General features: G+C 34.5%; 1 protein-coding gene across 4 annotated transcripts in view; it reads right to left on the bottom strand.

The window, feature by feature from the left end:
- The window catches only part of VPS13B (vacuolar protein sorting 13 homolog B), a 429,143-nt gene that overhangs the window by 193,027 nt on the left and 223,214 nt on the right, over positions 1-12,902 (bottom strand). For all 4 annotated transcript variants that reach the window (XM_058833661.1, XM_058833660.1, XM_058833663.1 and 1 more), the window contains exons 23-24: positions 10,551-10,785; positions 1,481-1,701 (exon numbers count right to left, since the gene is read on the bottom strand). In XM_058833661.1, the coding sequence (XP_058689644.1) occupies positions 1,481-1,701; positions 10,551-10,785 (456 nt within the window). The remainder of the gene's footprint in view (positions 1-1,480; positions 1,702-10,550; positions 10,786-12,902) is intronic.

Genomic DNA, 12,902 nt, shown 5'->3' with positions numbered 1-12,902 from the left:
GCTGCCAGTATTTATTAAAAAAGGCTTCCCCCTCTTACTGCTTCTACTCCCTCCTCAGCAAAACCACACATAACTCAATAAGAACCCACTGACTACTTGGCAAAATCTGTAAATCTCAATATGTTACAGCATTTTAGACTTTAAAAATAACACATTACTACAAAATTGAAAACTACAATCAAAGACAACATCCTGGCAATTTTGCACACTGGAAGTATCTACTTTATCTACGATCATCAGAACATGGCTTTATATGAAATCATAATAGTCATATAAATATAATACTTTACCTTTGCTACCATTTAACAAATTCACCAAATTTCACCTAGTTTAAGGCTGTCATCTATAGAAAAATTGCAGCCTGTCATTGTAAGGAATCAAATTTCATACTGCGAATTTATAACTATGAAATGCTGTTTATGGAACTGTATTTTACATCTTCTATCCTTCCACATCTGGTTAAAGAAGACTGATTGCCTTTCTTTCTTCCCTTTTGCATAAGTAAAGCAGAAAGGACAAGTAAGGCTCATGTAAAGGAGAAAAGACAGTTCAAGAACCTTTAATGAACTCAAATAATTTGTCCAGATCCTTTCAGTCAACAGAATACTTCAGTAAATTAATAACATCACAGAGGACAAGGACACCCTTTAAGACAACAATATTTGATCTAATATTCCATACTACAGCTTCATTTTAACATTTCACTATGCTCATAATATGACTTATATGGAGCTTAGAGTTTCAATTTTAGTGGAAATATTTTCTTATAGTTTGCAAAACAAATTACTCAATTACACTTTAATAGGAATGTTTGAAAAATATCGTATTTTTCTATTTTCTATATTTCTATTTTCTATTTAGTTCTCAACTCACATTTAAGTAAGACTTGCACTTATAACAATGCTATTCCACTTTTAATATTATTAAATACCTACTGTATTTGAAACTACAGCAAACGAGGTCCAAGTCATTAAAATACAAGGTGTACTTTCTGAAAAAATCTAAGAACACCTTTTCCTTTTAATAAACACAAATGTAGCGGTAACTTTTGTTTACATGCATTCATCTGTTTTTTCTTTCCTCTACTGTAGGATACCATTGCTTGCCTAAAAACCACTTTATGTTCAAAGAAATGTTAGTTCCATGAAAATGTAGCAAAAAAATTACATTAAACCACTTCAATATAAGAATCCACAGTGACAGCAGAACAGTATCATAGCATTTAATGGTACATCTGCAATTCATTTCACTCCATCAGCCAGAAGATGCATTTATACTACAGCTACTTCATTTGGAGAAGAGTTTAAATTACAGGAGTTGAGAGAGCTTCAAAGAAAATCTTAATCTAAGCACCTTGAACTTGATGGCCCAGTTAAAAAAAAAAAATAAGATAGAGACCCTCTTCATGAAAATGCAGATCAATCATACTTAAATCAAGTTATTTTAAATTTCCTTTCATAAATCAATTAAATGTACCAACCTGGGGGTTGGAGCATTTTATTTCAAGTGATTCTAGGTCAACATGGAGGCAGACAACAAATGAGTGTCTGGATTCTGGTCCTGAAGCAAGCAGTTTCTGTGAAGTCACAGCTAAAGTAGAAGTACAGCCCATTGGTTCTACCAAATTAAGTGTCATTTGTTGTCCAAGAAGAGTATATATACTGAAATGATGCAGACTAATTGTCCAAGGAAAAGCATCACCTAGTGATTAAAAAGAAGGGGAATCAGTTAAACAATTGCTTAATAAAAAGTAGGATATTAATTTCATAAAATTAGCAAAGGCCTTATTCTTAGAAGGTAGCAAGTGCAATCAACAACCATTAAATTGATCCCAAACTCTCATAAATAGAATTAAACCATCATTACCATGCTATAATTCAAAATCTAAACAATAGCAATACATTTTTATAACTTCTAAAAACTGAAATTCATTGGAAATTTTAACTCCAAACTGTGAACAAACATGTACAACATAGTCTTTAAAGAAATCTTTCTCCTTCATATAATTTTCTTCAAAGTGAGGAATATTCAGAAAACACTCCCCACTTTTTTTAGCATATGGGTGCAGTCCAGACTTCTTTATAACAGAAGGAGCAAATCAGCTCTTTCTATTATATACTTACATCTATTTACAGGTTCTAATACTAAAAAAGTGAATTCTTTCCTTTAAAAGTCTACAGGTTGCATGTCAACACAGTGGTGCTGCAGAGCGAAGCCTGTTCCAATGCTCACAGTGCAGCTCTTTCCACTGCCTCACTTAAACTTCCTAGGAACAGAATGGTGATGGATTTTCTAAAAACAAATTATAATGAACATACACTTAGCGCTTCATTTCTTATATTTAGAAGGAAGCCTACCCAGAGAACTTTCTAGCATCCTACCAGAATATCAGGAATAATCAGTGAGGGAATTGGCAGTCCACGGCTGAACAACAAAATGCCTACAGCTTCCATACAATCGGTTTTCTTTAGGTTGTCAATAGATGAAACATAGAAGTTTCCAAAGCAGGATCACAGAACTATCCAGATAGTTCTTTAAGGGGCCAACAGGAAGGCCTTTTGGTGAAGGAAAATTTTCAACATCTCTACCAGCTAGAGCTAAGAGGAACTGAGTGCACATATTACAGGGCTTGAAACAGAATCCCTGTGGTGGCTGTCCCTGGCTGAGTGTCAGGAGCCCACTGCAGCTGCTATCACTCCCCTTAGTCAGCTGGACTAGGAGAGAAAATACAACAAAGGGCTGGAAGACAGGGAGAAATAATTCACCTGTTACTGTTCATGGTCAGAACAGACTCAGCTTGGAAAAGTCCATCTGGCACTGGTTGGAACTGGCTCTGTGGGACATGAGGAAAGCTTCTGGAATGCTCTCACAGAAATCAGTCCTGCAGTCCACCTCACTACCAAAACCTTGCCATGTAAACCAAATACAATCTCACATATGATAGCCAGGTCCCAGAGAAAAAAAATTAGGCTCTGAGAGAAACACTGAACCAAAACTCAAAGAATACTCAGTAGAAGTGAGGGAAATAAGGCACTGAAAGATACGTGGATAATTCTAATTTTACCTGAAACAGATACAGGTGTTTGCTTTTCAGAGATATAAGAACATAACAGTATTTCAGGGGGCCTTTGGGGTTCTTTTGTTCAGTTTTGTTTTCTTTAAATAGTCTTGTCAGATTTCCTACTGAGGAAGTTATGCCCTTTTGTCACAACTTGAGCAACAGAGAGTCTGTGCCCAGCATGTAAATTTTCAGTCCACCAAGATAAACTGCCTGTCCCAATATGAAGTAACGTAAAAGCAGCTGGATGCAGTGCCAGATCCAGACACAGCAGGCTCGTGAGCATCCACAAACCTTCAGGCATGCCTGAAGCAGTCTTCATCTTTGCAGGGAGAACAGAGAAGGAGAAAGAGGAGAAAAGTTCTCCTTCCCATTGGAAAACTCAGAAATTTATTTAGTATGAGGTTTTATTTTTCAAAATTTTGGCTTAAGTCATGGATAAAAAGAGTCCAAATTAATGTACTGCCTCAGATGCATGGGAGCCAGTCTTGAGAATCGGAAGAGAAAATGGTAGACAAAGGTACACTGGGCTGGGCTCCTTGGGGTCTCATGGGACAATAAAAAAAATTCAGTGTTTTTAAATATATGAAGAGTGTGTTTGCTGCCTGGTGTGACCTACAGTCAGTACTGTCCTGCTGAGAAATCACAACACGAAGAAACAGCACCAACTGTTAACTGTGATCATTTAAAGAAATTAGAAGGGTTTTGAAATGAAAAGAAAGGTTCATTCCAATATTCCATAGTCCATATTATTTTAGTGAGACTTCTATTTTTTCTTCACAGGTGGCTTCAGCAATACATTTATTTAGTCAAAAGTATGTATCCGAAAATTCTGTGTCTCATCCTAAGAACAAACTGAAAACTTCAATAGTTTATTTTGAAGTTATTACATACTAAAGAATTCAGTTCAAAGTAACTTGAAAATATTTTGAAAACGTTCTCAGATCAAAAGTTTAGAAGTAGTTAATTTGTGCTTTTTTCGAAGTTCAGTCAGCCAAGTAATACATAAAATAATTGTGATACATGGAAAAAATTCAAATGCAAAGTCAACTCCAATGACGTGTTTCTAATTATTATATATGAACTTTGGTTTTCCCTGTGACCACCACAGTAAATTAACATCTTTAATATTTCATAGATTAAAAAGAAAGAATATCCAAAGAAAAAATCGGTGGTAGCTCTACTGGAGTGCACACAATATGTACCTCAAAAGGAAAACAATGATAAAATTTTATCAATTTACAGAAACCACAGTACATTTAAAAAACACTGTAGTAAAGATACAGTGAATTTACAGCTATAAAATTCCCTCTAATTACCTCTTCTTCAGCTCCATATATACTATGTGCCTGTTCTAGCACTTTACTGCAACTGTGCATCTGATAAATCCTTGTTTTGTTTTGTACCTATGTCTTATTTGTTTTCCAAAAGAACAGTGCCTTCATTCATTTGCAAATTTGTTTCATGAAACTATTAAAAAAAATAACCCAAACAGTCTAAACATCAAAAGCAACACTGCTTATAGGATTTGCCCATAATTTAAATAATGATTTCTTGGTAGAAAGGAAAAGTTAGTGCCACATTTAGCAGAATTTTCTCTACATCGAACATTCTCATCTATGTATACTATTATTTTGTCACCTAAATGATGAAATTCTGAAATATTTTAAGTAAATTGGGAAAACTGTAAATGCCTTCAGTGGAACTATTCCACACCCAACATCTATTATGCCAAGATTATAAAATATACACATGAAAGACACCTATTGTGGTTGAAGATTCTGGTTAATTCCTGATCTACTACTATCCTAAATCCTTATTTTTGATTTTGTAGAGCACCATCACTGATTTGTATTTGAAAATTTATTAATAAAACTATTTCAACTGCTTTGATAACTTCTTGAATTTATAACTACCACTTTCAGGTATCTGGCAGTTGACTGACCCAACCATCACACAATTTTCAAAGAACTGGCATTTATCATTTATCTGCTACTTGCAAAAAAAGTCTAATTTCTTACAGAATTTTAAAATTTTTTTTCCAATGTATAAATAAAAAAAATTGATATGTGGAAGCCATTCTCTCTGGTACTTATTGATGCACTTTGCTTCTTTGCTAGAGTTAATCACCAATGCTTATAATAAGACTTCCCATATGCATGACATACAATACTGATAAATGTACTTAACTACTAATAATTGTTATGTTTGCTCTCATTTTTATGAAGTACTTATTTTAATTTTAAAAAACAGATTGCAGCTGTTGTATTTGTACACAATGTTGTGTGTACAATGCTGACAGTTCTACAAAAGAGAAATCTTCTTTGTTTAAAATCAGTAATGGTAGGAGAGAGATCCTGAAAGCTTTATCATGCAGGGGCTCTGAGATCTACTCCCAGGCTTACTAGTAGTATCCCTTGCAGTCCTTAAAAAGCAACCTGACTAGTCTGTTTTCATTTCCCTTTCTGTACCCACACTGCAGGGTCTTTACATGTATTTCTAAAGTCCTCATTCTTATGGGTCGTGCAATGTTTAAAAAAAAGATACCGCAGTCACTACATGTAAGGTCAATTGTACTTCCTCTCAGTCATGCAAGAGGAAAGTAGTTCTATGTCTGCATGATCCCAGCTTCTCAAACATGAGAACTAATTTTACAAGCCATTCTCATACCAGGTAAATTAAGTACATGACATGACAAGTACAGATGATGACACTGAATCTAAGGTCAAAATAAACCAAAATAAGGTAGATTTAGATTAGATATAAAGAAGAAATTATTCACTATGAGAGCAAGACGCTGGAAAAGGCTACAAAGAAAAGTTGTGGATACTCCACTCCAGAAAGTGCTCACAGCTCTGAGCTACCTGGTCTAAAAGTAACTGGTGAAAAGTGTCCCTGCACTTGGCAGGGTGGCTAAAAATAGATGATCTTTAAGGCTGTACACAAATCCCACTATCAAACAGCACACTATTTTAATGGCAAATATTTATCTCAAATATAATAACTGAGAAAATAATTTCTGTAAATTTAAAGGTAAACATTTTTAAAAATCTAACACAGGATGATAACTTGTAAGAAGGCCAAAATCCTCCTACTTTAAACATTTAACTGCTGTTTTCAGGTTGAAACCTATATGGCGCTTATCTCCTATTTCCCTGCAAGTCACTTATCAACAGATTATTGAGTTTCAACATATGTTAAAAAATTCTGTGAAGTGAATCTGTCTTATTTCACAAACAAAAGCCATCTTTCACATTTAAATATTTGGAATACAGTGATTCAAATGACTGTCAGTATATGGCTATCCACCTGAAAATGTGAATATGATTAGCAGCAATATCAACAACAATTTTAAGATAGTTTGAATAATACTTTCTAAAAGTATTTTACTGTGTCTTACCTAAAGATCTGTATCTTACTGTGCCTGACATAAGCAAACATTGCTACAAAGATGAATTAATAAAATTTACTACTATGACCTGAAGAGGAACATTATTACATTAATAATTAATTAATACTACTAAAAAATCAGTAACTAAAATAATTCAAAATATAAACTTCTAAAAACAGGAGGATTTCATCAATACTAAAAATTTTCATTATTACTCTAAAACAGAGCTTTACTTATGTAAAAGTTCCCTTCATGTCTTCAACTTGTTTTCCTGTTAAAAGAGTTCAGATTTTTGGAAGACCACTTAGCAGTCCAGAAGTTCTGACCATAACAACATTTGGTGTCCAACTATATTTACCACATTTTACCCTATCACTACAGGTTTTGAACTTGGAGATTATACAGGTGAATTGTCAAATATTTGAAGGTAGATGTGCACAGAAAGTCACAACTCACTGTAAACACTTCTCTAAACATTTCAGTTCTGCTCTTCTTAGTAACTATTTTACAGAAAGGGCAGCTACAAATAGGACAGAGATCTCCCTCTTCAAAAGGTGCCAAAACAGATAAGGGGCAACAGGTACAAGTTGCACTGGGAGAGATTTAATATTGATATAAGGAAGTTTTTATAGTAAGAACAATCATTAACCAGAACAGCCTCCTTAGAGATGTGCAGTCTTTCAGGAACAAACAAGCAGGGTGCTGGATAATGTCATCCTGAGTCCCTTTGCCATGCAAGTTTGGACCAGGTGATCATTCAAGGTCATTTCCAACCTGGTCTTCCAGGCTCTATGATTCTGTGATTCCACTTTAACATCTTAACTTAATACTACCTCATGGATCTCTCTGATTAATCTGCACTCTTAAGATAATACTTAATGCAATTGAGTACCTCACTTCATTGCATTTCTTATTCAACAGAAGTTCAAAGGAATATTTCATTCCTTACATAGATAAATCCATTTATGGATTAATTATTTTGTATGACTGAGCTACATTACGTTTGTGAATAAAAGTACTGTAAAAGTACTTAAAATGTTCTTTTAAGCATTCCTACAAACTAGACTTACCTGAGAGATGCAGCAAAACTCTGTAAACAAATGGAAAGACCTGATTGTGGGATAGTGTATAAGCTATTTTTACAGTATGTTGACATCTTGAGGACAGTAAGTATCGGAGTAGGCTGAAATATTCCCAAATGACAATAAGAACATGTTTCCTTTTTGTCCTCTTTCAGTCTTTCATGTAATAAGAAAAGTTTATCAGTGTATACACAGCTTTCTTAAAAGTAACAACACATCCTTGTGGAAAAGCCTTTTATTTATATCTTCTTTATAAAAGAAGGAATTATCAAAAAAATGGTTATCAGGAAAGCACAGTTTTAATACATATGTACAAATACAATTTCTGAGAGACGGTAACGTGTCTGAAGAATGACAGACTGTCCCTGAAGTCTTGTTCAAAGACAGAATCAAATTAAGAGACTTCACAATACAAGTCCATAAAAATTATTTACCTCTACAGGGGAAGAAACAATGAAGGTGACTTTAAAGCTGTGAAAAAGCTTTGAAATAATCTGTTCAAGAGGAAGTCTTGGCATGGGAGAAGGCAATGGCTCCATTAGAGAATCAAAAATATCAAGATTGTGAGAACTTCTGTTTGGCATTATTCCCAGAGCAGAAAGCCACACACAAATAAATTCCTTACCATAGGCTATTTATCCCAACCAGGGGGATTCTCTTCTCTCACTAGGCTCTTTCCTTCAAATCTGGGTCTGACAAAACTCAAATGACTTCTTACTTTCATAAATGGTTTAAATTACATCATCAGTTTAAAACAAACAAAAGACTTACATTAAATTTATCTTCTATCTGTCACTATGATTAGCAAACAAGATCATTCCTACTAAAAATTATTAGGGAAAACACATACAACCTTTCTCTCTTTCTTTTAAATTTTTTTTTCTTTCCACTTGGCAACATCTCTAGTATGACTTTCAATACTAAAAACTACAATTTTATTTCTGTTGCCATCAGTTAAGGTAAAATACAGAAAGGAGAAGAGTCCAACATAAGACCAAAGGGAGAAGAAACACAATGTTATAAATCCAAACAAATTTCTGATGGCTGGAGCAAGACTAGCTCTTGAATGTGATTTTGACTTAATTTTTCATACCCTTTAAACTGTTTGTATTTGAGCAGTAAGTATGCAGAAAACAGAAAAATTTTCTCAGAAAATGCTGTCACAAAAGTAATGGAACAATTGCTGCATCTCCCTCTCTTCATCTTAGAATGAATACACAAAACAGTGATACATTCTTTCTCAATAATACAGTTTAAGAATATAACAATGAACTAACTGTACATCAATGCCCTGGTTTTGTCTGGGATAGACTTAACTTTCTTTATAGTAGTTGGTATGGTGCTCTTCTAGATTTGTGCTTAACACTGTGGATAATATGGGTATGCTCTAATTATTGCTGAACAGTGCTTAAAGTGTTTCCTGCCTCTCACACTGCTCCACCAGCAAGTAAACTGGGGGTGCACAAGCAGTTGGAAAGGGAGACAGCCTGGTCAGCTGACACCAAATAACCAAAGAAATTAGCCAAACAGAATGGCTGGATCACCTGCCTACTGAAAGGAAGTAGCAAATCAAATTTTTATTTTGCTTTCACTTTATTTTTTAAGCTCTCTTTATCTCAACCCCTAAGCTTTCTCACTTTTGACCTCCTGACTCACTTCTCCATTCCACCAGTGTGGAGGAGTGAGGGACTGTGTGCAGCCAGAGCTGCTGGATGGGGTTAAACCACAAATACTGACATTTCCATGGAATACAAAACTTGCTTGTGAGCCTAGCTCTCATGGAAGTCATTAAAATAAACCTGGAACCCAAAGCTCAAGATAACTCAGAATATTTGCCTCACCTATTTCCAGTACACATTTTTTCTTATCTATATATATATATATATGGAACAAGATCTTTACATCAGTATTTCTTCAGAACAATTCTTCAAGTCTATTTACCATTTATTCTGATAATTTCTAAAGGTTTTATTCAAAAAACCAAAACACGATAAAAATACTGAACATAAGCAACTTGTTTTCACTTACTAGGTCCTTTTTCAGCTAATCTTCTCCATTCATTTCTGGATCAGTTGCACAATGTTAAAAGCTGATTCTTCCCTCAAGCTGGTCTAAAACTGAAATCCCTATCAAATATTCGCTTTTCAAATAAGAACTACGGTACTTTTCCTCAACCTTTACAATTTTTTTCTTCAAAACTCTAAAAAACCCCTGCTACAATTCCTAAGTCACAACACAGAACACAACTGTTGTCTATCAGGATGACCATTAAAGTCTCATTCTTTTCTTTTGACAGTTTGCTATACTTCTTTCTTTTCTCATTTTACACTGAATCATAGAATATCTTAAGTCGGGAGGGACCCATAAGGATCACCGAGTGCAACTCCCTGCTCCTTGCAGTGACTACCTAAGATTAAAACATATGACATATGATTATTTATTATGATTATATTATTATTTGTTATATTAATTATATTATATATTATTATATTATATATATGACATATTTATTATGACATAAAGCATTGTACAGATGTGTCCAGAACTCTGACAGACTTAGAGTCATGATCACTTTCCTGGGAAGCTTGTTCCAGTGACCAACCACCCTCTAAGTAAAGAATGTTTATCTAATGTCCAGTCTGAATGGTACATCCACGACCTTGGTGGGATGAGAAGTTTTTCCTAACCTGCCTTGGAATTTCCAATTTACTGTCACTTCCTGTTGTGTCAAGATCATTGGCTACAAAATAACTTTAATAACAAAACCAATTAAGGTAAAAAATTATTTTACTTTCAAATGTACAAAACATCATAGAACTAGCTTTTTGATGATAAGTTCCATATTGATTTCCATGAGGCCAACCTCATAGGTAGTATTTCTAGACATCAATAATATATAACAGCATTCTGCTAAAAAAGCAATACAAAATCAGAAGCTTCCAAGATAAAATGAAGATAATTTTCATGACAGTTAGAAATGGAAACTAAAGAGTAAGGTTTTTTGAGTTTATCACATTACCTTCTTCCAGGATGGGTCTCAGCACAACAAATGGGATTTCTTGCAATGGTTCCATGTGTTTGTGTCCAGCACTCATAACCTTTATCTGGGGCAAGCAGACAACAAGTGTGCCAGGCATACTGGCCTGCCCATGGTACCAGTTTCGCACAGTCCCAGGAATGTCACCTGACACAATAGTACTTGGAGAAGGCAGGCTGTCGTTTGGAAGGAATACACAACAAGACTGCACTTCAAGCTGAAAAAACAAAGCAAAGAAAGATTCTCAGAAATAGATTATTTTCCCCCCTCACTGTGGAGTATTCATATTGGTACAAAAACTGAAGTTATTCATCCATCACAGTTGACTGAAAATATAAATAACTTCTAGTTGAATTAAGAGAAGGGATGACGCAAAATGCTGGAAAATAATATATGCTCATGAATTATGATTATGGGAGGGGAGAAATTCTGTGTAAATTCAACAGAAAGGTATTGCCATGTAAAGTGAACACACATAGATCTACGTTTCAACAGCTTTTTATAAGTGCAATTGAGTCAGAAAATGTTCTGAATGAGAAAGCCCTCCACTTTTTGCCATTCATTAGCTTTTGTTAGCAATAGCTAAGTCTCTAGGACTAGCCAACATTTTATATGCTGTTACTTTCTATAAAGAAGTATTCAGGGAAAATTCTGCCTTTACTTAATAAGCAACACAATGAGCATGTACAAAAAAGGTGATAGCTAGAAAAACTATGAAAAACACAATCTTTAGAGAAAAACTGATTTTTAAACAAATGGAGAGGTGTATACATAAACAAAGAGAGACAGTAGTATAGTTGACAAAGTTAATACAGCTTTTATCCACTTTTCAGTGCAAATCAAAAGCAGCACATATAGTTTCATAAGAAATAACATTTTTTGTTCTTTATTTTCAATGTTGTTACCCTGGAACATGTCTGACCATTTTTGCCATCTTCTTAGGAGCTTCTAGATAGGCTGAGCCAGCCCAAACCAAGAACTCAACTCATCACAACTTGTTAACTCAGAGGTGATATAAGCTGTGGACTGTTAGTCTTCCTTGGCTCTTAAAAATAACATTCTGGCACCTGGATATCAAAAGGTTCCAACAGCCTGCACACTTGAACACTTTTTTAAGCAAATACAAGCTATGATTCAGTTCATTTCTTCACATTGCTTGGAAAGCCTAGCACACAAATTGTTGGACAAGATATTATTTGTAGCTGTGATAAAAACATTTGTTTGCTGCAAACTTACATAACACTCTAGTTAAAGATAGCAGAGCTTAAAAGCAATAACCAAGATTTGTACTTCATACTCTCCCCCAAAGTGTATTAGACCTTCAAGACCACAATAGTGATTTTTAATAGAGCTGGAATTCCATAGCACTCTAAGTACTTTGCCAGCCTAGTGAGTACACAGATATTCATCTTTACTTCAGCATTTTTGTACCCTTTTGCTTAGAAAAACTGACAAGAATTCACTGCAGAAAACTATAAGTAGTATTTTGCAAAAATAAATACATTGGTTCATGAAGTCTGTGTTTGTTTCTGGATTGAGAACTGTTTGAGTTGTAAAATGAAGCTAATTACATCTTTGATAAGTAGTTTATTGATCCAAGGTTGCCGAGTATACTTTATTTATACTGAATGAAAAGCTAGGGTGTATTGTTACAGATGTAACAGATTTGGATTTTTTAATGGCAAATTAGTCTTTGTGTCAATTTGCAAAGATTTTTACAGTGACACATTAGATCGTTTTCTGGTCTATTAGTAACAGGTTGCAGGTCAAGCCATTGTGGGATAATGATAAATAGATGACAAAAGAACTTATGATCAGTATAACTATTGCTTTATCCATGCATTTGCTGAGTAAACAGTTTATAAAAAATCACCCATTCTTCACACACACACATATATATATGTATATAAATACACATCTATGACAATTAACATCAAATGCTGCCTGGATATACAAACCATGTGGTAATAATAATCTAAAAATTCCACCAATTTGAAGAGATACTATACTTCACCACATTACCAGCAGCAGGATCTATACAACATCTCTTACAAAGCACTCTCAAGAAGAGATCTCCAAACTCGGTAGAGTTTTTGCACTTCTTTTACAGTTTAGTACAGCTTTGTACTGAAGAAAAGTTCTTCCTATCACATTAGGTTTATTTTACTTTGCCATACCAAGAATACTGAAGCAGAATCACAACAGTTTCACCTCTTTAAATTCCTGATGGAAATTCCTTTTTCACACAAGCAGCTCTTTGTTATTCATTTTCAAACAACTGAATGGGAGTTGGACCATGAATTTTGGTGGGCTTTAAACAGTAGCATCAGGTCT

Source organism: Poecile atricapillus, chromosome 2 (genome assembly GCF_030490865.1).
Source record: "Poecile atricapillus isolate bPoeAtr1 chromosome 2, bPoeAtr1.hap1, whole genome shotgun sequence".
Classification (NCBI taxonomy): Eukaryota; Metazoa; Chordata; class Aves; order Passeriformes; family Paridae; genus Poecile; species Poecile atricapillus.
Note: the sequence above shows the minus strand (reverse complement) of the source record. Positions and strands in the feature narration are given on the sequence as shown.